A 26078-nucleotide genomic window follows, 5' to 3' on the forward strand; every position below is an offset into this window, starting at 1 on the left:
CCCACAGTACATCTCCATCACTGACCACCTCCTTGCTCACTAGCTCTTTTGGCTTACAGGTCCCAGCGTGTACCCCCAGTTTCTCTGGCACTGAATTCACAAGTCTAATCTCCTTACATCTCACCTCAACAGTTTGGACCACCTCCAAATTATCAAAGAGGTGGGTGACATCTCCCACTCCCCGACTTGCACGTTCCTCCCAGGTGAAGCAAGGCTATACTGATAAGACAGGTAAGGCTCCCAAAGAACACAGGCCTATCAGTGGTATCTAACATTGCAATAACCTAACACGCCTCTTCTGTCTTCATTATACCTGTCAGGGGGCGTGTATCTGTCTTTAACCCTCTGTTCCCCAGAACGAAGATGTGGCATAGCACCTAGAATGCTAGACTGGGGCTCAGGACAGCTGGGATCTATTCCTGGCTCTGCCACTGGCCTGCTGGGTGACCTTGAGCAAATCACTTCTTCCCTATGTGCCTCAGTTTCCCCATCTGTAAAAAGGAAGGAATGATACTGGCCTTTGCAAAGTGCTCTAAGATTAACTGATGCAAGGCACTCAGTAAGAGTAAGATTTATTAACTACCAGCCCTTCATCCCTTTCTGCTGTGCACTCAGACTCAGAGTAAGTTGATTATTGGGAAAGTAATAAGGGGTTGCATTCTTGCCCTTTCTGAAGGGGACTGACTATGCGGAAGAAATTTACAAAAGTAACTGTGCTGAAGCATTCTGTGCACTTACAACCAATCCCATTCTGGTTCAACCATCTGTTTCCTTTGGCAGCTTTTGTCTGATGATTGGGAAAACCCAGTGTTAATAACTTTCAGTTCGTGAACTGTAAAGACTATTAGCATTTCCCCCATATCCTCAGATACCTTTCAGATAAGATGCTGACGATCTCACCCAGAAAGGCACGGTTACTAATTAATAGGGTTAACTAGAGGATAGCTGGTGATTCATAAACTGATTGATACCATCATTTAGCCACCTCAGTACAGCTCATGGCATTATGACATTTTTAAGAGGTTTTGACCTAATGTTCCTCTCCTCACCATCCCTACTTGACAGTTATTAATCACTGAATTAATACAAAAGGCCAAAGTTGACCCTCAGTTACACCCACACAACGCCACTGGCTTCCATGAGCATGAGTGGATGAAACTGATAGCAGAAGTGGGCCCACAGATATTTAACCCAAGAGTTTCCACAGTTGTGATAGATCATGCATTGTACATGGATGAAAAGCCAGTGTGAGATGACTCTGGGACTCTCATTCCCTTTACCAGTCTGGTCTAGTATTTGTACAGGACAACATTGTCCATTTTTAAAAAGCTAGTTCTGAACCTGGGAGAGCTGCACAATATAACCAAGTACATTAGCAATAGCAACCCCCGTGCATCATCAGAGGGGATGAAGATATGATTACGATGATCGGGATTAAACTTCTGCTTCTATAAGATATTCCACTTGGTTGTAAGTCTGCCCATGTGTCAAGTTCAGAGTACAATACCCCACAGTGCTGATCAAGATGAGGAACTGTGAAAAGCAAAAGCAGAGATTTTTTTCCCTAAAATATTACACAATATCTATCCATCTCGTGCTCACAAAAAACCTGGCTGAGACACAATACTTCAAGGACTTTTAGTTATCGAACATAAATGCCTTCCTTTTCAAATTACATAGGAGTACTTGTGGCACCTTAGAAACTAACAAATTTATTTGAGCATAAGCTTTCGTGGGCTACAGCCCACTTCATCAGATGCATAGAATGGAACATATAGTAAGGAGATATAGATACACACACACACACACAGAGAACATGAAAAGGTGGGAGTTGTCCTACCAACTCTAAGAGGCTAATTAATTAACAGAAAAAACTTCTGTAGTGATAATCAAGGTGGCCCATTACAGACAGTTTGACAAGAAGGTGTGAGGATACTTACCATGGGGAAATAGATTCAATATGTGTAATGGCTCAGCCATTCCCAGTCTCTATTCAAACCCAAATTGATGGTATCTAGTTTGCATATTAATTCAAGTTCAGCAGTTTCTCCATGGAGTCTGCTTTTGAAGCTTTTCTGTTGCAGAATTGCCACCTATAAGTCTGTTACTGAGGCCTGGTCTACACGAGCGTTTAATCCGAATTTAGCAGCGTTAAAGCGAATTTAATCCTGCACCCATCCACACAACGAGGCCCTTTATATCGATATAAACAGCTCTTTAAACCAATTTCTGTACTCCTCCCCGACGAGAGGAGTAGCGTTGAAATCGGTATTGCCATGTCGGATGAGGGTTAGTGTGGCCGCAAATCGATAGTATTGGCCTCCGGGCGGTACCCCACAGTGCACCATTGTGACTGCTCTGGGAAGCAATCTGAACTCGGATGCACTGGCCAGGTAGACAGAAAAAGTCCCGCAAACTTTTGAATTGCATTTCCTGTTTGCCCAGCGTGGAGCTCTGATCAGCACGGGTGGCGATGCAGTCCCAAATCCAAAAAGAGCTCCAGCATGGACCGTACGGGAGATACTGGATCTGATCGCTCTATGGGGAGACAAATCTGTTCTATCTGAGCTCCGTTACAGAAAACGAAATGACAAAGCATTTGAAAAAATCTCCAGGCTATGGTAGACAGAGTCCACAGCACAGTGCTGTGTGACAAGTGTAATGGAAAGCCAAAGAATCAAATGGACGCTCATGGAGGGAGGGAGGGGGTACTGAGGACTCCAGCTATCTCACAGTCCCCGCAGTCTCCGAAAAGCATTTGCATTCTTGGCTGAGTTCCCAATGCCTGAAAGGTCAAAAACATTTTCCTGGGTGTTTCAGGGCATATGTCATCAATGTACACCCTCCTCCCCCCCCCCGAAAGAAAAGGGAAAAAAAACCTTTTCTCGCTTTTCAGTGTCACCCTATGTCTACTGCATGCTGCTGGTAGATGGGGTGCTGCAGCCCTGAACACCAGCATCCCCTTCCCAGTGGCAGACGGTACAATATGACTGCTATCCATCAGCAGCAGCCCGTGAGTGCTCCTGGCTGGACTCAGTGAGGTCGGCCGGGGGCGCCTGGGTAAAAATGGGAATGAAACCCGGTCATTCCCGGCAGATGGTACAGAACGGCTGGTAACCGTCCTCATCATAGCAAGTGGAGGCTGAGCTCCATCAGCCCCCCCCCGCCCCTCATGTCTAAAGAAAAGATTCTGTACTGCCTGGACTATCTTAGCAGCTGGAGGCTTCCTCCCCTTTATTTTATCTCACTAAAAAGTCAGTGTTTCTTATTCCTGCATTCTTTATTACCTCATCACACAAACGAGGGACACTTTGCCACGGTAGCCCAGGAGGGTGGGGGAGGAGGGAAGCAACGGGTGGGGTTGTTGCAGGGGTATCCCCTAGAATGGCATGCAGCTCATCATTTCTGCGGGATGTCTGGGGCTCTGACCCAGAGCGGCTGTGCTCTCTGGTTCACTAGTACACTTGCCCCATATTCTAGGCAGGACTGACGCTATTTTCAGACAAAACATAAAGAAGGGAATGACCCGGGGAGTCATTCCCATTTTTGTCCATGCGCCCCCGGCCGACCTCAGCGAGGCCAGCCAGGAGCACCCATGACAGCAGCAGATGGTACAGAACGACTGATAACCGTCATCTCATCGCCAGTTTACAATGGCATGGCAGACGGTGCAATAGGGATGGTAACCGTCTCTGCTACCTTGCAAAGGCAAATGAATGCTGCTGTGCAGCACTGCAGTACCGCATTTGTCAGCAGCATCCAGTACACATACGGTGACAGCGACAAAGGGCAAAACGGGTTCCATGGTTGCCATGCTATGGCATCTGCCAGGGCAATCCAGGGAAAAAGGGCACAAAATGATTGTCTGCCATTGCTTTCCCGGAGGAAGGATTGAGTGACGATATTTACCCAGAATCACCTGCGACACTGTTTTTGCATTGGGATCTCAACCCAGAATTCCAATGGGCGGGGGAGACTGCGAGAACTATGGGATAGCTATGGGATAGCTACCCACAGTGCAATTCTCTGGAAAATAGATGCTAGCCTCGGTACATGGATGCACACCGTCGAATTAATGTGCTTAGTGTGGCCGCGTGCACTTGACTTTATACAATCTGTTTTACAAAACCGGTTTATGTAAAATCGGAATAATCCCGTAGTGTAGACATACCCTGAGTGACCAGAGAGGCTGAAGTGTTCTCCTATTGGGTTTTGAATGTTATGATTCCTGATGTCAGATTTGTGGCCATTTATTCTTTTGTGTAGAGACTGCCATATACATTGGCCAAACCGGACAGAGGGGCACTGCTGGCACATGACGGCATATATCACATTGGTAGATGTGCAGGTGAACGAGCCCCTGATGGTGTGGCTGATGTGATTAAGTCCTATGATGACGTCACTTGAATAGATATGTGGACAGAGTTGGCATCGAGCTTTGTTGCAGGGATAGGTTCCTGGGTTAGTGTTTTTGTTCTGTAGTATATGGTTGCTGGTAAGTATTTGCGTCAGGTTGGGGGGCTGTCTGTAAGTGAGAACAGGTCTGTCTCCCAAGTTCTGTGAGTGAGGGATCATCTTTCAGGATAGGTTGTAGATCTCTGATGATGTGCTGGAGAGGTTTTAGTTGGGGGCTGAAGGTGACGGCTAGTGGTGTTCTGTTATTTTCTTTGTTGAGCCTGTCTTGTAGTAGGTGACTTCTGGGTACTCCTCTGGCTCTTTCAATCTGTTTCTTCACTTCAGCAGGTGGGTATTGTCATTTTAAGAACACTTGATAGAGATCTTGCAGGTGTTTGTCTCTGTCTGAGGGGTCGAAGCAAATGCGGTTGTATCTTAGAGCTTGGCTGTAGACAATGAATCGTGTGGTGTGTCCTGGATGGAAGCTGGAGGCGTGTAGATAAGTATAACGGTCAGTAGGTTTCCGGTTTAGGGTGGTATTTATGTGACAATTGCTTATTACCACAGTGGTGTCCAGGAAATGGACCGCTTGTGTGGATTGGTCTAGGCTGAGGTTGATGGTGGGATGGAAGTTGTTGAAATCATGGTGGAATTCCTCAAGGGCTTCTTTTCCATGGGTCCAGATGATGGAGATGTCATCAATGTAGCGCAAGTAGAGTAGGGGAGTTAGGGGACGAGAGCTAAGGAAGTTTTGTTCTAAGTCAGCCATAAAAATATTGGTATACTGTGGGGCAATGTGGGTATCCATAGCAGTGCCACTGACTTCAATGTCAAGTATCAGAGGGGTAGCTGTGTTAGTCTCGATCTGTAAAAGCAGCAAAGAGTCCTGTGGCACCTTATAGACTGACAGACATTTTGGATGCGTCCGACGAACTGAGTATTCACTCACGAAAGCTCATGCTCCAAAATGTCTGTTAGTCTATAAGATGCCACAGAACTCTTTGCTGACTTCAATGTGTTATACTTTTAGGGCTTTAACCAAAGGCTATTGAAGGCCATGAAAAAGCTCCCATTGAGATTTGACTTCAATGAGGTTTGGATCAGGCCAGCATATGGTGATTCTGCAAACGCTTACACATATGTGCTTAACTTTAAGACACAAGTAAATTCCACTGAAATCAATTATGCATGTGCATAAGTGTTTGCAGAAATGAGCTTTAGTTTGGTAAAAATTTTGCAGTCTTAACTAAATTATGAGGGGAAAAAACCCAAGTCTACCTGGGCAATTAAAAATTACAGAAAGCTACACTGGTGTCCTTGTATGCATTATTTTGAACACTAGAGTCTACAGTAAGTGAAGTTTTTATTGCAATTTCCAGTTTCACCAGCAGGTTGATTAAAAGATTCTTGTAACACTATTAAAAGCAGCAAAGAGTCCTGTGACACCTTATAGACTAACAGATATATTGGAGCATGAGCTTTCATGGGTGAATACCCACTTCGTTGGATGCATGTAGTGGAAATTTCCAGGGGCAGGTATATATATGCAAGCAAGAAGCAGGCTAGAGATAACGAGGTTAGTTCAATCAGGGAGGATGAAGCCCTCTTCTAGCAGTTGAGGTGTGAAAACCAAGGGAGAAGAAACTGGTTCTGTAGTTGGCAAGCCATTCACAGTCTTTGTTTAATCCTGAGCTGATGGTGTCAAATTTGAAGATGAACTGAAGCTCAGCAGTTTCTCTTTGAAGTCTGGTCCTGAAGTTTTTTTGCTGCAAGATGGCTACCTTTAGATCTGCTATTGTGTGTCCAGGGAGGTTGAAGTGTTCTCCTGTAGGTTTTTGTATATTGCCATTCCTAATATCTGATTTGCGTCCATTTATCCTCTTCCGTAGGGACTGTCCAGTTTGGCCGATGTACATAGCAGAGGGGCATTGCTGGCCTATGATGGCGTATATTACATTGGTGGACATGCAGTGAATGAACCGGTGATGGTGTGGCTGCTCTGGTTAGGTCCTAACCAGATCAGTCACAAACTGGACAGTCCCTATGGAAAAGGATAAATGGACACAAATCAGATATTAGGAATAGCAATATACAAAAACCTGTAGGAGAATACTTCAACCTCCCTGGACACACAACAGCAGATCTAAAGGACCTAGCAAAATTTTGACTTCAAAGACAAGACTATTTAAAAACTATTTCTATGTTATAATACAGTAGAGAGTCACAATATTTTGTATTATTTACGTAAAACTTTATGCCAATGGTAAACATTTTAGTTTAGATGTATTCTGTATTAAAAAGTATATTACCAGCAGATGGAGCTATCTACATTACAGAAAACATGAAACTTGAAACTGTTTTGGGATATTAAAATCTGTTTACAAAAAGTTAAATATATTTGGTTTAGAACTAAAAGTCAATGTTCTGAAGGCATCTCAAATTAATATTTATTATGGAAAACAACAAAACAAAGATTATTTTCTGGAGTTCATTTCTGCCAACAATGCACTGCTATGATTGTTCCTGTAAACAAAAAGAATAAAATGAAGAGATTCCTTAGAACACTTTATATTTAATAATTAACTTCACAATATCATCTAACTAGCAGCTGAAATTAAGATGCAGAGGAGATGCCAAGGTCTAAAAATGCAACATATCAACATTTCAAGAATCCACATCTGGTAACATAGCCAGAATAAAACTCAATCACCCATCAGGCAAGTTCACATTAAGGGTACCTAAACCACTTGATGGTAAAAATGAACCCAGACAAGTATTGTAGGTTCTGCTAACATAAGGAAACTTTGTTACTCTCAGGAGACCCAAATCCTAATTTGGTCATACATTTGGCAAACTCTTCCTAGTTCTTAAGATGCATTTCTCTGCATCACAAAATACTCACACACGTCAGCATGACTGGGAGTTGCTCCTCAGGAGAAGTTTGGGATTGGAATTTCAAAACGGTTTCAGCTCCAGTACATTGGCAGAGCTGTGAGGGAAAGCTTTGATTGTACCTGCCTGCCTGATGTCTGGCTTTACCCATTCACTACCACTAGACCTGACTTTCACAAGCAGCAAATGTATACAAAATTCCATATAAAGGAATGAGTGCTGAACGGAATACTACCCTTTAACTCGGGAGCAAGTGGGCAAGAGAATATACCAAGGGCACTTGTCCTCCATGCCAGCATGCTGATCCAAAGAGGAAAAGGTAGAACTGAAAGTATTTATTGGGCAGGGGCTGGAAGTATTGGGCAGTAACTAACTAAGGGAGAGGTGCTTTAGGTTGGGGAACCCCCTCCTGCAAGGATATCAAGCACTGAAAGAACACAGGCTACCATCCTGGTTCTGATTTAGTTACATGGGCTCCTGCGACATGTTGCTATTCTGCAGAACACAAGGTAATCCAGGTTTTCCCAACCACTGGTCTGTAGGTACAAACTTAGAAAGACGATTGTCCTATCTTACAAATAAAAGGGCAGAAGAGTTGCGAGCGTACATGACTGTCTCAACACAAAGCAAGTAGATGACAGAAAATTTCAAATACATCTGACAACAGGAATATTATTTATTCTTTAAAACCTATGTATTGAAGTGTGGGAAATTGTCCAATGAGGTGTCAAAAGGATTAATTACCCTTTTTAAGCCTGGTTTTAATTACTTCTATATTATCTGATTTTTTTTTTAAAATACATTAAATTCAGGGTTGTCCCTTTTCCACTGTAATACTACAAGCTGTGGTGAAACCTGACAGTGAAAAAAGGAATCATCAGTAAGGGCAAAATAGACCTTCAAAGAGACTTAAGGTGGGATTTTCAAACACACTCAGTGTTGATCAGTTCACAATGCTTTGGAACAGAGCTGGACCCACACTGACAATCCCAACTCTAGAAATGAGAAAAAGTATTTGTGCAGGAGATACAATTAAACTGAGCACAGAAAAAAGTCCTTGCTAATACATCTATGGAACAGTAACCAAAAGTTATTTAGGAGGAAGGAGATACTCAGAATGTAGCAAAGCTGATAAGGACCCAGAGTTGATAATTACCACCAAAATGGGGAAATTGGCCCAAAAGAAAGCCCATGTGATTTTAGTCAGAGTACACAGAAGGTCACAGCACAGACAAAGGGGTCAGTAGTGGAAAAAAATGTGCAAAATAATATAAATCCTGGCAAGTCAAAATCTACTCAAAGGTTGCTCCCTACAACTTGAAACCCTGCATGTATATCATTCTGATCTGAGTTACTTTAGTACAGTGATACTTATCTTAAGTAACCAAGCACAGAGTAGCAAGTATTGGTTGCCTAATAGAGAAGGCCTCTAATTACATATCAAACAAAATTGTATTGAAAACCTTAAGCTACTTAAAGGGCTTACTTAAGATAATTGCATTTGTTGGTTGGTGGAAGTGATCATTAATGAAGGTTTCCCTGTTCTGTATTTCATTAACTACAAAACAAACTCTCAGTCATTTCAACATCTAAAATGTACCCGATGCCCTAAAGATCTCTTTCCCCTTGTTAACAGGGTTCTCCTATGTGGTGTGGTGGGAGAGATCAGCAATATAAACTGAGCTTCCCCCTTCATAACATTTCTGAGACATACTATAATATCAACGAAGAATTAATTATGAAGCATCTGGAGCACTGACCAAATCACAAAGTCTTGTCAAAAAGCATTAAACAAACTAAAGTTAGTGAAACAGCTAATATGGACCATATTTCTTCTCGTTCAAAAAGCTACTTCCTAGGGTATGTGCAAGATCGTAAGGTCTGTACAGTTAAATCAATTACCAGTGTGCTTGGCAGAATATCTGTTAAAGGCTGTCAAACAATACATCCTTCAGCATAGTGCCTAGTCTTGCTTTCCATGTCAGTCATAGAATCATAGATCATTAGTGCTGGAAGGAACCTCAAGAGATCATCTAGTCCAACTCCCTGCTCAAAGCAGGACCAATCCCCAAATCACCCCTTCAAAGACTGAACTCACAACCGTGGGTTTAGCAGGGCAATGCTCAAACCACTGAGCTATCCCTTCCCCCATATATGGAGATATACCTATCTCATAGAACTGGAAGGGACCCTGAAAGGTCATCAAGTCCAGCCCCCTGCCTTCTCTAGCAGGACCAAGTACTGATTTTGCCTCAGATTTCTAAGTAGCCCCCCTCAAGGATTGAACTCACAACCCTGAGTTTAGCAGACCAATGCTCAAACCACTGAGCTATCCCTCCTTCAGTTTCATGTTTATATGCAGCAATCACCCATTCAGGTGCTGTGCAGTGTCTGGATCTAATGGGCCCTGGATCAGCCCCTAACTGCATGAGTGCCCAAGGAGGGAAGAGCATCCTCTTGCTTTCTCTCACTGCTCCACAAAGCAAGGCCGTACAACACCATCAACTCTCTGAGGGACAGGGAGGGTGGCCAATTCACTCCTGCACCAGACAGCACACTATGGGCCCAGGAAGGTGTGGTCTGAAGGTTAAAAAGTGTGACCCTCATCTCCAGCCAGTAAGTCTGTAAATTGCTGTCTGCAGTGGACAGTGGCTAGGGTGAACAATGCAGCATTTCAAAGGAGCAGGAAGAAACACTTCATCATGTAGCTACGACTGCCCACACTGAGCGTCCAGACCCTATATAATTCTGCTCTACTCACTCCCATATGCGAATTATGGCTCCTACCGTGGGGGGTGGGGGATTTTGCCAGTCAAAGGTAGCAAAGACAATGGTGTGTCCAGTTAACTTTTAAACACTTAATGAGGACCACACATGCAATATGGGCCTGAGTCTTCTCTCATTCTGTTTACATATACTGTATGTAATCCCATTGGCTTCTGCGGATTTGTACCAGTGTAAGAGAGAGGAGAATCTGGCTTAAAGGCCTTCAATACAAATTTTGTACCAAATTTTTTGATGAGTATATCATTATATAAGAAATAAGAATATTAAGAATTATTTACTATGAGAGAATATTAATACATTCAGTGGGAGATTTGGGTGTTCAATGCCTCTAACATCCAGGCTGTATAATACTTGCCACTGCTAACACAGTGAGTCGATGGCAAAGCCTGGATTAGAACCTAGAGACCAAGTTCTCTGCATCAACTTTATATGAGCAGATAATTTGGCCCCAGAGCTTTTGGCTCCCAGGCCTGTGCTCAATGCCACTTTTTTCTGAACGCATCTATTCCTGAGAGATTTCCAATCTAGTTTCTAAGCAAAGAAGTTTGTATAAATGTCTGATAAACATCCATCCTTCTAAAGGTTCCTTTAGCTGAACTGAACCTTCAGACCTTTGGGCATTATTGGTCATGGGGCCCACTGCTGAGAAGTCTGTTGATTCCCCTCCTTCAGAGGGAAGACTCCCAACCATTTTATAAGCAAGCTGTGGTCAGGCCTTACTCAGAAACATTTTTGAACTCTAATCACATCACCAATTCTTTCCTTCACTTGCACTACCCATTTTTCAGGAGGGTCATTGGAAAAGTGGTTAGAGGAGTGGATTTCACTGTTTCTTTGATCTCTTCTCAATTCTATTCACATCTGAGTATTAAAGTGATAGGGTAAGGCAGGTGCAGCTCCACTAAATCAATGAGGTTGTGCTTGTTTATTCCAATAGGGAAGATGCATTTTTCATAGGGCTAGAATGGTTCACGATCATAACCTGCAACCTGTTAAAGAGAACACTCATTTGTTTAACGTTTTACTGGGTTTTCCTTTAAAGATGCATTGCTGGAAAGGACTTGTAGAGACAGGTATAGTCATCATGATCTATGGTAAATAAGCTAAATGAATCCTTACAATATTTATGGTAGTCCTATGAATGCGCTTAATCGTGCTAGTTGTCAAAACCTGGATTCCTCTTTGGAGAGGTCAAAAGGGCACAGGATGGAGGATTTTCATAATTATTAATCTTACTCAATTTTTAAAAATGGTTATTTTCCTCATAGATAAATTGATAGTAAAACCAGAGGGAAGTCCTGAGGTCCTTCGCTAGTGTCAATAACCTAATCCCAGATTTGGACCTTAGCGTCCAAAATATGGGGGTTAGCATGAAAACCTCCAAGCTTAGTTACCAGCTTGGACCTGGTACTGCTGCCACCACCCAAAAAATTAGAGTGTTTTGGGGCACTCTGGTCCCCCCAAAAACCATCTCTGGGGACCCCAAGACCCAAATCCCTTGAGTCTCACAACAAAGGGAAATAAATCTTTTCCCTTCCCCCCCCGCCCTCCAGGTGCTCCTGGAGAGATACACAGAAGCAACCTCCGTGAATCTAAGCAGAGGGAGTCCACCCTCTCTAGTTCCAGTCCTGGAACAAAAAGCACTTCCCTCTTCACCCAGAGGGAATGCAAAGTCAGGCTAGTAAATCTAACACACCCAGATCCCTCTGACTTCTTCCTCCCACCAATTCCCTGGTGAGCTGCAAACTCAATTCCCTGGAGTCCCTCACTAAAGAAAAACTCCAACAGGTTTTGAAAGAAAGCTTTATATAAAAAAGAAAGAAAAATACATACAAATGGTCTCTCTGTATTAAGGTGACAAATACAGGGTCAATTGCTTAAAAGAAATATGAATAAACAGCCTTATTCAAAAAGAATACAATTTAAAGCACTCCAGCCACTATAGACATGTAAATACAAAAGAAAAAACCCACTTTGTACTCACAACTTGGAAACAGAAGATTAGAAAGCAGGAAATAGAAAAATCCTTCTCTAGCTGAGAGAGATTCAGGCAGAAGACCCAAGAACAAAGGACACACACACAACAAACCCTCCACCCAGATTTGAAAAAGTCTTGTTTCCTGATTGGTTCTCTGGTCAGGTGGTTCAGATTACTTCTTTCCAGGTGAAAGAGACGTTAACCCTTAGCTATCTGTTTATGACAGCTAGCTCTTACTCAGACAAAGCTCAACTGAAGTCAGTGGGAACTTTTCCGAGGTTCTGCCTTGGCACAGGCCACTTCCTGCGTGAACTGATTTGTGGAATTAGAGCCTAATTGGTTATTTTGTGCATAGCAGACAGCTGCAAGCAGGATTGATTTTCAGCAAGGGCCAAAGCTCAAAAATTCGTGGAGACTTGGTGAAAGAGGCAAATGTCAGTAGAAAAGTTTGTGATAAAAAAAAGATTAAAAGAAACGTCCACTGAAAAAGGAACCAACTTTTTTTTTTAAAAAAGGCAATAGATTCTGATCATAAGCAAATACAAATGACCCTGTAAAGGTCTATGCAGCACCCTGCACAGTAAACCCCTGGTTCACAACTGGAATTCCTAGGTGCTACATCAATACAAAGAATAAATAAATGAACACTGATAAATATTTTAAGGCTCATATTACATTTCAGAGGAAACAATGAGGACCTGTAATAGATACTCACTATGTTCATAAGGGTGAGGAGGTAGTTTTGAACATGTTCTTTGCCGTGGAATCGGACTACAGAATCATCCACTCCTAGAAGCACTTCAATGTTGTAGTCATTGTCTCCCGCATGCCTGCGTCGTCTCAGCGTTTCATTTAGCTGCTGCTCTATGTTGCTGTACATGGAATCCAGACCATCCAATCCGCTGAGAAGAGACGCTACAGCGAAACAATAAGTTTTTCAGTATCAGGGGGTAGCCGTGTTAGTCTGTATCCACAAAAACAACAAGGAGTCCGCTGGCACCTTAAAGACTAACAGATTTATTTGGGCATAAGCTTTTGTGGGTAAAAACCACTTTTTCAGATGCAACCCACGAAAGCTTATGCTCAAATAAATAAGTTTTTAAAATCTTTGCTTGATAAGCACCCTCCTATAAATGGGGTGTACGCAGATGTCATTCCTCTGGTTCGAATAAGTCCTGAGGAGGATGCAATTTCCAGCTCAGGTAGACGTACTCACGCTAACGTTCATCTAGTTACTGTGATAAAAACAGAGGTGTCACTGCTGCAGCTCGAGCAGCAGGAGGAGCCAGCTGCCCTATGTATGATCCCATCTGATACCCTAGGTATGTACTCGGGGTGACAGCCTGTCCCCACGACCTGTGCTGCCATGGCTACACTGCTATTTTTAGTGCAGTAGCTTAGTCAAAGCTATGGGTAGGTCTACACATGCTGGAAATCACACCTCTAATTGCAATGTATCCTAGGTCCCAGGGGAGATGGATCAGCGGGCTGTGAGTTAGTGAAGTGATTAAAGGTACATGATAAATTCATCTGTCACGTGGCTCTGCAATTCGTCACATGGATCTCCCCTCTTCCCATCACCACGGTATTTGAGTGTGTGGTGTAAGTGAGAGGAAATTCAGGCCAATGTTTTTTTTTAAACTTCCATAACCTGGAATCATTTTTCTGAAACATGAAAGCATCTCAGCACACATGATGGTGCTGGGATGATGTAATGGTTTTGTTGGCACTAGTCCAGGGTGGTTTGTGCAACTCACTTGTGGCTTCCTCACATGCAAGTAATTTGGTCATGCTGAAAAAAAAAATTAATCACTCCATCGTGTATTCCCTTACACACACCTTCCCCCTCCCCCTCGCATGTGAGGCAGAACCTTAACCCTGCACTGGAGCAGCACTGAATATCCCGTCCTGAACTTCAGAACTGTCAAATTAGAAGACAGGGAAAAGAAGGAAGCATTTTTCTGACAGGCTTCTCCCTTTTTAAACAGCAGCTCCTTGAAACTGCCCCAAAGAACAGCACATTGAAAGCGTTTCTGGAAGAGATGGGTTAGTGGGCAGAGATTCAGCTGAAGCAGACAAAAATGCATGAGAGAGTCCGCCATAAGGGCAGAAACATCACAGGTGGTATTACGTGCATGGGCACCCCCACACACAGGAACAGATTTTCAAAGTGCTCAGACTCAGTGGCACCCACAGCACAGAGCTCTTTGGACAATCCGATCCAGCAAGAGTAAAAAAAATGCAAGGGATATGAAGACAGTAAGAGTTCAAGACCTCTACAAACACTGGCCACACAATATAGTATAAAATGACTGATGCCTGGGAGCTTTCTGAAGTTAACAAACATTAAGACTCCTATTCTTTGTAGAGATTGTGTATTTGCCAAAGTTTAATGTTTTTAACTCTATTGTATAACTTGTATGTTAGTCTTCTCAAAAAGAACAAAAGCTTCTACTTGATTTCTGAAGGAGGCATTGGTCTGAGCCAAGGTTTACAGAATCCTGTTGATTGAGGTTTTACAGAAGGCATATTTTATAGTGCATCAGGCTTGCAGGTGCTTCAGCTAATGTCTGAAATCACCATAAAGCTATTTCTGCCCACTCTTTATAGTAAAAAGAAACAACAATCGATTTTAGAAAGTTAAGGGAAGAACATGTCTTGGCTGACAACATAAAATATCAAGTTTCAGCCATATGGCTCCACCAAAATCAACCCCAGCAAATCCCTAAGTAATAAACAGACCTATAGCAACTTAGTTGATATCTCACAATGCAAGTCATGGGCCAAATCTTGCAGTTCTTACTCAGTATTAGATTGTTTCTGGCTCTGCGGCTCTGGCACAGTGTTTCTCCTGCCCCCATCCCTGCTCATATGCACTCCAGACAAGCAGAGTCCCTATGCTCCGGAGATGGCAGGAAAGGACTGCTTTTTCTGAGAGTCCCCAGGGGTGCAACCACCCTAGAGTGGGTGGAGAGAAGGGAAGGGTCATGTCCTCTCAACTCTGGCCTGCACGTACAAGGGGAAGCAGAAGAGAGCAGGCTTCACTGTCCCAAAGGATAGTACAGCTTTATGACCTATCTGTGTGCAAGGGACAGGAGAAGAGATTGTGCTTCTCTCCCCCATTACACAAACAAGCTGGCCTTTCACATACTATTGAGGTAAGCCTTCCAATTAAGTCAGTGGGAGTTTTGCCTGAGTAAGGACTATGGGATTCAGGCCATTATTGCTAAATGTGCTGGACAAGTATACTGCAGTTCATCTTGAGCAGTCATTAGCTGAGAATTCTCTCCCTCCTAAGCATCACAGTGGTTCAAATAACACATAAATAACTCTTCCCACACCAAACAGCAAGGTTTCCCCTGAGCTGTTTTCAGAAGCTGTAAACTATCACTGCGGGTGAGAGACCAGACCTGCAAACAGCTTTACAATTCAACCTCAACCCTTTCATTCTCAAGAATGCAAACACTGTGATAGCACACAAGTGGGAAATTCATACACAAGCTCCAGTTCTAGAAATTGCTTCTGCTGGCAAAGCTGCCAGTGAAATATCCAATGGAAATATACTCATAATGTCATATCATTAAGCCAGCGGCATGAATGGAATAGTCTGAATAATCATTTCAGAAAGAAAGAACTTTCTGCTCAGTACAGCACCTTGGTTTGGCTGCTGCTTCCCTTCTTAAATAGGTGGTTTTGTGGTCAGGAGGAGGAGAATCCCGTTTTTGTGTGTATGTTAGCAAAAGGGCTGCTCCCCTCACCCCCACTTTCTGTACAGTGAATATACAGTATGTGCCATTATTCTCCCCATGGAGAATTTTCTTAGTTATGCAACCTCCTACAAAGCAAGAACAAACATCCCCCAGTCTAGACAGACATCATCTTTGACAAGAATTGCAAAAACGATTGGTGCCTTTGGTTCCCAACTTGAGACACTTAAAGTGCCTGATTCTCACAAAATGCTGAGCCTCCCACCCTTTGAAACAAAACAGTGCACGGATCTGATCAACCACTATGTGACACCAGTGTAACTCCACTGACACAGTGATCAGTCGAGTTCTATGTGCTTAAAAACCCTCAAACCCCCAAACCTTTCTTGTGTGATTAATCTCAGATTCACAAAAATGGAAAATTTTAAATATCTAAATTTACGTTTTACAATGTATGGGTTCAAATCAGCAACTCTTCCACCAACAGCACCATTGATTTCATTGGCATTACTTGCATGAGTATGGAATACCAAAAGGGTTGTAAAATGTAGATTTGTGTTGTTTCTTTGCTTTGTACATTTAACTCAGTAAAATTAAACGGACCAGTGTTGCTTTCTTTTTTGCAGCCAGTTTCAGTTTCTGGTTCTCCAAACATTGCCATATTACTATACATTTACATCATACTTTATATACATCTAGAGGCACGCTCCTTGTCCAGAGACATTACAGTTGCCACAGCTCCTATCATGCCTGCTTCTTCACCTGCAATAAGAGCTCTGTCTCTTTACTCCACTCGGTTGTATATTTTGAGCAGATTCTCTCCTCCACAACTTTGTGCAGCTCAGAGGGTGCAAAGAGGTGGAATTTGGCCTTTAACTAGCCAGCTAAGAATTCATCTGCCATTGAGGAGCTCTCAGGTAGGGTAAAGCAGCATAACCAACTCCAGTGCCAACTATTCTCCACCTTTATCCTGGCATAACGGCATGTGGAGGCAGGAGCATGTGCGTCAGGGTGGGGCAGAGCACACCCGAGCTTCATCTATTTTGAACTGACATACAGTCTCTTGGATTTCATAGCTGGCTGGCACAAGTTAGAGAAGCCCCATGAATGTTCAAACCTAGCAGGGATTGGGGAAGCTTCAGAGAGTCGTAGTAGGCTCTCCTGACCCCTCCCCACTCCCCACTTCCTCCGTGACAACTGGATGTTGGAACAGAAGAGAATCTTCTGTATAGGGTCTGATTTATAGTTTAAAAATGTAAGCAATGGGCTAGCAAATTATGTGGTTTAATTGCAGAAATACTAAGTATTAATTTACTCATTCATATGTGTTTGCACAGGACCTTGCAGATGTAAGAGCCCACGTACTGAGTGCATTACAGACACACAAGCAGGAGTGCTCTATCAGTACTAAGAATGCTTAAGCTCAATACAACAATTATTAGGGAATGTGTGTCCCAGTGATTTCTATGCACCCCATATTTTGGCAGTTTCCTCTGTCATAAACAGATAGTTAAGGGTTAATGTCTCTTTTACCTGTAAAGGGTTAACAAGCTCAGTGAACCTGGCTGACACCTGACCAGAGGACCAATGGGGGACAAGATACTTCAAATCTCGGTGGAGGGAAGTCTTTGTTTGTGTTTTTTGTTTTGTTCGTTGTTCGCTCTTGGGGCTAAGAGGGACCAGACGTACACTCAGGCTTTCCCAATCTTTCTGAATCAGTCTTTCATGTTTCAAAATTGTAAGTAATAGCCAGTCAAGGCGGATTAGTCTTATGTTTGTTTTCTTAACTTGTAAATGTGTCTTTTTGCTGGAAGGATTTTTACCTCTGTTTGCTGTAACTTGGAATTTAAGGCTGGGGTGGGGGTGGTCCCGTTGGTCTATATGAATCTGAGTACCCTGTAAAGCATTTTCCATCCTGATTTTACAGAGATAATTTTTACCTTTTCTTTAATTAAAAGCTTTCTTTTTAAGAACCTGATTGATTTTTCCTTGTTTTAAAATCCAAGGGACTGAGTCTGAACTCACCAGGGATTGGTAGAGGGAAAGGAAGGGGATGGTTAATTCCTCCTTGTTTTAAGATCCAAGGAGTTTGGATCAGTGTGAAGCCTCTCAAGGCAACCCAAGGAGGGGAAAGTCTGGGGGGGGGAAAGGAGGAGGATGGTTAATTTCTCCTTGTTTTAAGACCCAAGGAGTTTGGGTCTGGGTTCCCCCAGGGAAGGTTTTGGGGGAACAGAAAGTGTGCCAGACACTAAATTCTGGCTGGTGGCCACGTACCAGATTTAACCTAGTAATTAAGCTTAAAAGTGTTCATGCAGGTCCCCACGTTTTGTACCCTAAAGTTCGAAGTGGGGGAATAACCTTGGCACCTCCCCAGTCACTTCTCTGATCCTAGCTTACGACAGAGGTGGAGGTTCAGTGATGCAAAGTGACTAGAAGATGGGAGGGGAAAATGGTCCAAAAGGAATTAACCTGCTCTGGCCGCGAAAGGCCAAAATGTTAGTTTGATAAAGGCTCAATTCCCAAAAGCTGATCACCTGAAGTAAAGAAACCTGTCCCCTGCTTCTTCCTCCTCACCCCCCTGCACTTGCAGAATTAGGGTCTAACAACAGTTTTAACATCTAATGCTGGAAATTCTACTAATAGCAGAAGTCACTTAGACCCAAGTAGTATGTCTAGTGCCTAATATTAATGGTAATTCCCTGCTAGGGCAGCACATCATGCTCTCCCCCTTAAGAACTAGTGGAGAAGTTGCCAAGATTCTGGGCTTTTGCGGAAAACACAAAAACCTGTAATTTCTGCAAAATTCTCTCAAATTGCATTTTAAGTAAAGGCCCCAAGTACGAACATGAATAATCTCACTTCACAGCCACAGAGGGCAAGTGAGTATGAACCTAGGCATGAGGGACAGAGGAAGGTAAGGTCAATTTTCTTGTTGCAGAACAGAGGGAGGCTGGAGTTCTGCTGTATGGAAAGTCAGATTACTATGTGCCTGCGTGAAGGAAGATGTGGTTGGAGTGTGACTGAGTGCAGACAGGTATATGATGGAACCTATCCTGACCAGGGAATGTGATGGCTGAGCTGAGCGCTGGCCTGGACTCCAGCACTGAACAGCAATTATGAAAACACCTTGTGTGTTACATATTTGGCATCTTTCCTGCCCAAAGATAATTTCAGGACAGTAGGCACCACAAATTTCAGACTTTCCAGTAGTGGGCCGAACTCGTAGGTCAGTTGTTAACCCAGGGTTTTTTTTTTCTGAGCATCAGATTATTCTCTTAAATTTGTGAATGGATTATAAAGTATTCTTCTGTAACATGAAAAAAAACCTGATTAATCCTCTCTCTGAAAACACAAACTACCTTTTTTGTCATCAGAATTGAAGGCTGTTCCACAGCCATTATTTCATAAGAGTAAGGATAACAGGAATCTCCATTTGGAACATTTATTAACCAGGATTTTAATATATAAAATGTTACAGTGGATGGCATTATTCTGTACAAACTGAGAAATTCCATAACAACAGTTCAAAGAAAAGATCCAGGCCAATTCATGATGTCACTTCTAAAGCTGCACTAAGTAACTGTTGTATTTTTCTACTTGTTACCATTACACAATTCTGAGTTTCCATGATCGCTCTCTGCCCATTCTGGTTCCGTGATACTTCAGATTTTCTTAATTTTCAATAACTATGTTATTGGGGGGGAGGGGCGTGGGATGCATGACATTTCTATTAAAGTTACCCTGTGCTTCTTTGCAGTCTTAATGTTAGAATGTTTAATGCTGGCTTATGACCTATCCAAGGATATTCTTTTTTTGTCAGCAGTCGGAGTGTCTGAGTCTATTCTTTGGGAAAGGCGAAAAAGAGCACTTACTGAAGGCAGAAAATTAAGTTGCAAGCTGGTCCTGCAATCAAACGCTAGGAGGAAGGTAGGGCGGGGGAGGGATGACTCACTTAGGAAAGGTAGATGTCAGTGCCAGTGGTTATGATATCACATCCCGTAGATAATATGTTAACAAGTCTTGCAGACACCAGAATGCCTTGGGCATTCAGCAAGGTACAAGGTCAACGGCCAAGAGCATTCATCACGTTGAACGGTGAAGGTACCTAGAGTAACAGCACATTATTTTTATAAAATATTTTTCTGTGACATACACTAGATACCTACACAATGGGAGCTAGCATGGAAAAAGAACATTTAAAATATACCGTACGGATCAATTCTGCAAGGCAAGACATTGGACTAGAGTACCTAAGAGAGTCTTTTAATCTCTGATTTCTATGATCATCAGTAAATTGGGTTCCTTCTTTTACATAATATCAATTTTCAAATGAGACCCGATTTTCAAAGGTGCTCAGCACCCACTTTTTCCAGCTAACTCCAATGGAAGCTGCAGCGATGAGAGATGCTCATAATCTTTGAATATCAGGTCAAAATGGATATGGCAAAAGGCAGGAATATGATTTACTGATGATTACAGAAATCAGATGGAAAAGTCCCTCCAGAACAGCTAGTCTATGGGGTCAGATCACTTAGCTACAGACCTCCTATCAGTTATCAACCCCACACATTCTATCTACCCCACATAGCACCTATTCCTTGCACTGACCACCACAGAATCGCTGCACTGACTAGAGAAAAAACAGAAACATAAGCAATTGAGGTGATTTTAATAATTAAAAAAAAAAAAGACCCAGGAAAAAGCGAGATACCCAACTATTCCACATTTTATCTGTGCTACACATAGGGTCAGCTTTCCAAAAGTGCTCAGCACCCACACTTTAACCCAGAGTCTCACATTTAGGTACCACAAACTGGCAAGATTTTAGAAGAGCAGAGAGAACAATGAGAGCTGTTGGGAGCTGAGCACCTTTGAAAATGTGGTCCATGACAAAGCTAAGAATTGTAGTGGGTTGTGTAGATATAACAAAAGTCAACATACTTACTGAAATAAATCTGAAAATGCACAGTTTTTTCTTATGAGGCTTATATGGACCCTTGAGTCTTTAAATCATTTGGGCCTTATTCTGATCCCACAGAAGTTAACTCTCCCTTTTAATAAACTTCCTATTGACTTCAGAGAGAGCAAAATTTTGATGTTGGGTCCAACTAGCAGCAATCAAAATTTGCAAAATAATAATCATAAAAAAGCCACCCCCAGCTGGCTATATGGAAGGTGTTACTAGAGGCATGTTCTGTTTTCTTATTAGTGAATTGCAATGGAACCTGTGCTTCTAAACCTCTTAGGCGCTTTCCAAAATCTTCTCCAGGAGTTAAGAGCTCTCTTGTTGTGCCTCCCTGGAGATTTGCATGACTCTGCGCAATACTGTAGAAATACCGTAATGAATTTCAAACAGCATCTCCACTGTTGGCTGCGTAATCAGAATGTGTTACTTTACAGATAACTGTTAAAGTGTTGATAATGCCATGGTTTCTCTCATAGTTCTTAAATTGCTTTCCCCATCCCACTGTTGTTTCCTCTTGGAAACTGAAAGTCAATTCCTTGCTGAATTTTTATTTTCCTAAATGGCATGTGATTACATGTTGGTTGCTGTTCTTCATTACTCAGCTGCTGCCAACAGAGAGCGGAGGTTGGGTTTTGTTGTTTGTTTTATAAACAAAGAAAAAGCTCTCGTTTTGAAGCTAGGTTCGACGGGGACTAGGTTCGATGGGGACAGGTGAGCAAAGCCCACAGGTAAGTGGGGAACAAGACCTGGGAGATGGGTTGGAAACAGGAGGGAGCACGAGCTATACTGGCAGAGAGGAAGGAGGGTCAGGACAAAGCTGGGAGGCAAGATCAAACCAGTATCTTAGATGCCTATATACAAATGCAAGAAGTATGGGTAATAAGCAGGAAGAACTGGAAGTGCTAATAAATAAATACAACTATGACATTACTGGCATTACTGAAACTTGGTGGGATAATACACATGACTGGAATGTTGGTGTGGATGGGTATAATTTGCTCAGGAAGGATAGACAGGGGAAAAAGGGAGGAGGTGTTGCCTTATATATTAAAAATGTACACACTTGGACTGAGGTGGAGATGGACATAGGAGACGGAAGTGTGGAGAGTCTCTGGGTTAGGCTAAAAGGGGTAAAAAACACAGGTGATGTCGTGCTGGGAGTCTACTACAGCACCTAATCAGGTGGAAGAGGTAGATGAGGCTTTTTTCAAACAACTAACAAAATCATCCAAAGCCCAAGATTTGGTGGTGATGGGGGACTTCAACTATCCAGATATATGTTGGGAAAATAACACCGCAGGGCACAGACTATCCAATAAGTTCCTGGACTGCATTGCAGACAACTTTTTATTTCAGAAAGTTAAAAAAGCTACTAGGGGAGAAGCTGTTCTAGACTTGATTTTAACAAATAGGGAGGAACTTGTTGAAAATTTGAAAGTAGAAGGAAGCTTGGGTGAAAATGATCATGAAATCATAGAATTTGCAATTCTAAGGAAGGGTAGAAGGGAGTACAGCAGAATAGAGACAATGGATTTCAGGAAGGCGGATTTTGGTAAGCTCAGAGAGCTGATAGGTAAGGTCCCATGGGAATTAAGACTGAGGGGAAAAACAACTGAGGAAAGTTGGCAGTTTTTCAAAGGGACATTATTAAGGGCCCAAAAGCAAGTTATTCCAATGGTTAGGAAAGATAGAAAATGTGGCAAAAGACCACCTTGGCTTACCCTTGAGATCTTGCGTGACCTACAAAATAAAAAGGTATCATATAAAAAATGGAAACTAGGTCAGATCACGAAGGATGAATATAGGCAAACAACACAGGAATGCAGAGGCAAGATTAGAAAAGCAAAGGCACAAAATGAACTCAAACTAGCTATGGGAATAAAGGGAAACAAGAAGACTTTTTATCAATACATTAGAAGCAAGAGGAAGATTAAGGACAGGGTAGGCCCACTGCTCAATGAGGAGGGGGAAACAGTAACGGGAGACTTGGAAATGGCAGAGATGCTTAATGACTTCTTTGTTTCAGTCTTCACTGAGAAGTCTGAAGGAATGTCTAGTATAGTGAATGCTTACAGGAAGAGGGTAGGTTTAGAAGAGAAAATAAGAAAAGAGCAAGTAAAAAATCACTTAGAAAAGTTAGATGCCTGCAAGTCACCAGGGCCTGATGAAATGCATCCTAGAATACTCAAGGAGTTAATAGAAGAGGTATCTGAGCCTCTAGCTATTATCTTTGGGAAATCATGGGAGACGGGGGAGATTCCAGAAGACTGGAAGGGGGCAAATATAGTGCCCATCTATAAAAAGGGAAATAAAAACAACCCAGGAAACTACAGACCAGTTAGTTTAACTTCTGTGCCAGGGAAGATAATGGAGCAGGTAATCAAAGAAATCATCTGCAAACACTTGGAAGGTGGTAAGGTGATAAGAGAATAGCCAGCATGGATTTGTAAAGAACAAATCGTGTCAAACTAATCTGATAGCGTTCTTTGATAGGATAACGAGCCTTGTGGATAAGGGAGAAGCGGCGGATGTGATATACCTAGACTTTAGTAAGGCATTTGATACGGTCTCACATGATATTCTTATAGATAAACTAGGAAAGTACAATTTAGATGGGGCTACTATAAGGTGGGTGCATAACTGGCTGGATAACCATACTCAGAGAGTAGTTGTTAACGATTCCCAATCCTGCTGGAAAGGTATAACAAGTGGGGTTCCGCAGGGGTCTGTTTTGGGACCGGTTCTGTTCAATATCTTCATCAACGATTTAGATGTTGGCATAGAAAGCACTCTTATTAAGTTTGCGGACGATACCAAACTGGGAGGGATTGCAACTGCTTTGGAGGACAGGGTCAAAATTCAAAATGATCTGGACAAATTGGAGAAATGGTCTGAGGTAAACAGAGTGAAGTTCAATAAACATAAATGCAAAGTGCTCCACGTAGGAAGGAACAATCAGTTTCACACATACAGAATGGGAAGAGACTGTCTAGGAAGGAGTATGGCAGAAAGAGATCTAGGGGTCATAGTAGACCACAAGCTTAATATGAGTCAACAGTGTGATACTATTGCAAAAAAAGCAAACGTGATTCTGGGATGCATTAACAGGTGTGTTGTAAACAAGACACGAGAAGTCATTCTTCCGCTTTACTCTGCGCTGGTTAGGCCTCAACTGGAGTATTGTGTCCAGTTCTGGGCACCGCATTTCAAGAAAGATGTGGAGAAATTGGAGAGGGTCCAGAGAAGAGCAACAAGAATGCTTAAAGGTCTTGAGAACATGACCTATGAAGGAAGGCTGAAGGAATTGGGTTTGTTTAGTTTGGAAAAGAGAAGACTGAGAGGGGACATGATAGCAGTTTTCAGGTATCTAAAAGGTGTCATCAGGAGGAGGGAGGAAACTTGTTCACCTTAGCCTCCAATGATAGAACAAGAAGCAATGGGCTTAAACTGCAGGAAGGGAGATTTAGGTTGGACATTAGGAAAAAGTTCCTAACTGTCAGGGTAGTTAAACACAGGAATAGATTGCATAGGGAAGTTGTGGAATCTCCATCTCTGGAGATATTTAAAAGTAGGTTAGATAAATGTCTATTAGGGATGGTCTAGACAGTATTTGGTCCTGCCATGAGGGCAGGGGACTGGACTCGATGACCTCTCGAGGTCCCTTCCAGTCCTAGAGTCTATAAGTCTATGAGTCCAATCACCAAAGGAAGGGATATCAAAAAAATGAGGTGTGAACACATCATGAGATCTTACTACACCCCTTACAGGCATGAAGGTGCAGGTCCAGAACCAAAGGGGCACCTACAGGGGGTCCCCACATGATATGTAACCATACACAAATCCTACCTATAAAACAGAGATTGCTTAATACTGAAACAAGGGTGGCTGACAGAGAGAAAGCTGCACACTCTCTCCCACCCAATGAGTGACACAGACAGGCTTCGAGAGGACCACTGTAGGCCTGGGGAAAAAACAAGCTGTCAAGAAGGTGCAGGGCATGACTGCACTGTCTGTGCTATTTATAAAGCCTGGTCCAAAGCCCCGTGAAGTCCATGGAAAGGCTGTTACTGACTTTAATGGACTCTGGAGCATGCCAGAGGAGGTGGTATTGTCAAAAGTGCCTCGAAAGCTTTTAGTGGGAGCTGGGCACCCAACTCACCCACCCCAAATAAATGCTTATTTCTTTCCATTATGAAAAATGTTAAAAAATGCTAGAAGCACTAACATCGTGCCAATACAGGAGGCAGCATGGAGGAGGTTTCAGAGTTTCCTACTTTCTAATTTTCTGCTATATCTACCATAGTCACTCTCAGCATCCCATAAACTGTGTGGGTTTGTTGTTGTTTTAAAAAGCCTTTAAAAAAGAGCATTTTTTCCCACCGGAGACTGACTTTTGTCCAAGTGGCAGATACAATATTTCAGAGGCACAGAGTGGCAACAAACAAGCTAATACAAACTGAAAATGCTGTGGGGCCACAACTAAAAAACCAAAAAAACTCAACTCTTGTTGACAACTTTTCCCAGCTAAGTTTTTGCATTCACAAGAGCTCAAGTTTGTGCGTGCAAATTGCATTTTTGCCCATAAACCAGACTGTTAAGAAAAATCAATTGCAGGTTTTGCATGGGCAACTGAAGATTGTGTACAAAAATCTATGTTTCTTCACAGGCACAATCACCTCGAGCAAAACAGTGCACAAAACTATTACTTGCTATCAAAAGACCAGGTGGAAGACCCTTAGAAAATTTAGCCCTGGATGTTTAGCCTTGTAATACCTCCTGTGCTTTCATTCCTTTCCATTACATTAATCACAACATTAAAATCAAACAGCAGGAAATGTCATGCAGTCTTTGCTCAGAAGACTATACTGGGAGACTTGCCTGAGTAAGGAGTGCAGAATTTGGCCCGGTAGTTTTTTGGATAACAGCTGGGATGTGGATAAGAGTTTTAACCAAGGAACCCTAATTTGTTATACAACATGGGCTGAAGCTTTTATGAACTAATTAGAATGCTCCCTTTTCACCACCTTTTATTAAAAGAATTATATAGATAACTGTTGTGCCTATCAACACTGAGAGAATCTCTTGTAGTGGAATATTTTTATATATATTAAAGCTATTTGCCTGTGTCCTTTGAACACACAGTTCAGTATGAGGCAGAGAGCAATTTAAGGTTCAATGATATTTTGTAAACCTCAAAATCAAATATAATCACATCTATTTCATAAAAAATGTAAACTTATTTGTATGCCAAAAGTTAACTGAGCCAAAAAGTAATGTAAGTGTGTTTACAGAAAGGAACCTTCACTCAAGAACAGCCAATCAATCAATCAATAAATAAAGCAGCTTGTCACAT

The 26078-nt window shown here is 42.4% G+C and overlaps 1 protein-coding gene across 1 annotated transcript in view; it reads right to left on the minus strand.

The window, feature by feature from the left end:
- ADAMTS3 (ADAM metallopeptidase with thrombospondin type 1 motif 3) overlaps positions 1–26078 on the minus strand; it is a 201513-nt gene that overhangs the window by 41878 nt on the left and 133557 nt on the right. Inside the window, exon 5 of the mRNA XM_030565196.1 lies at positions 12768–12967. Coding sequence (XP_030421056.1) covers positions 12768–12967 — 200 coding nt within the window. The remainder of the gene's footprint in view (positions 1–12767; positions 12968–26078) is intronic.

Source organism: Gopherus evgoodei, chromosome 5 (genome assembly GCF_007399415.2).
Source record: "Gopherus evgoodei ecotype Sinaloan lineage chromosome 5, rGopEvg1_v1.p, whole genome shotgun sequence".
Taxonomy (NCBI): Eukaryota; Metazoa; Chordata; order Testudines; family Testudinidae; genus Gopherus; species Gopherus evgoodei.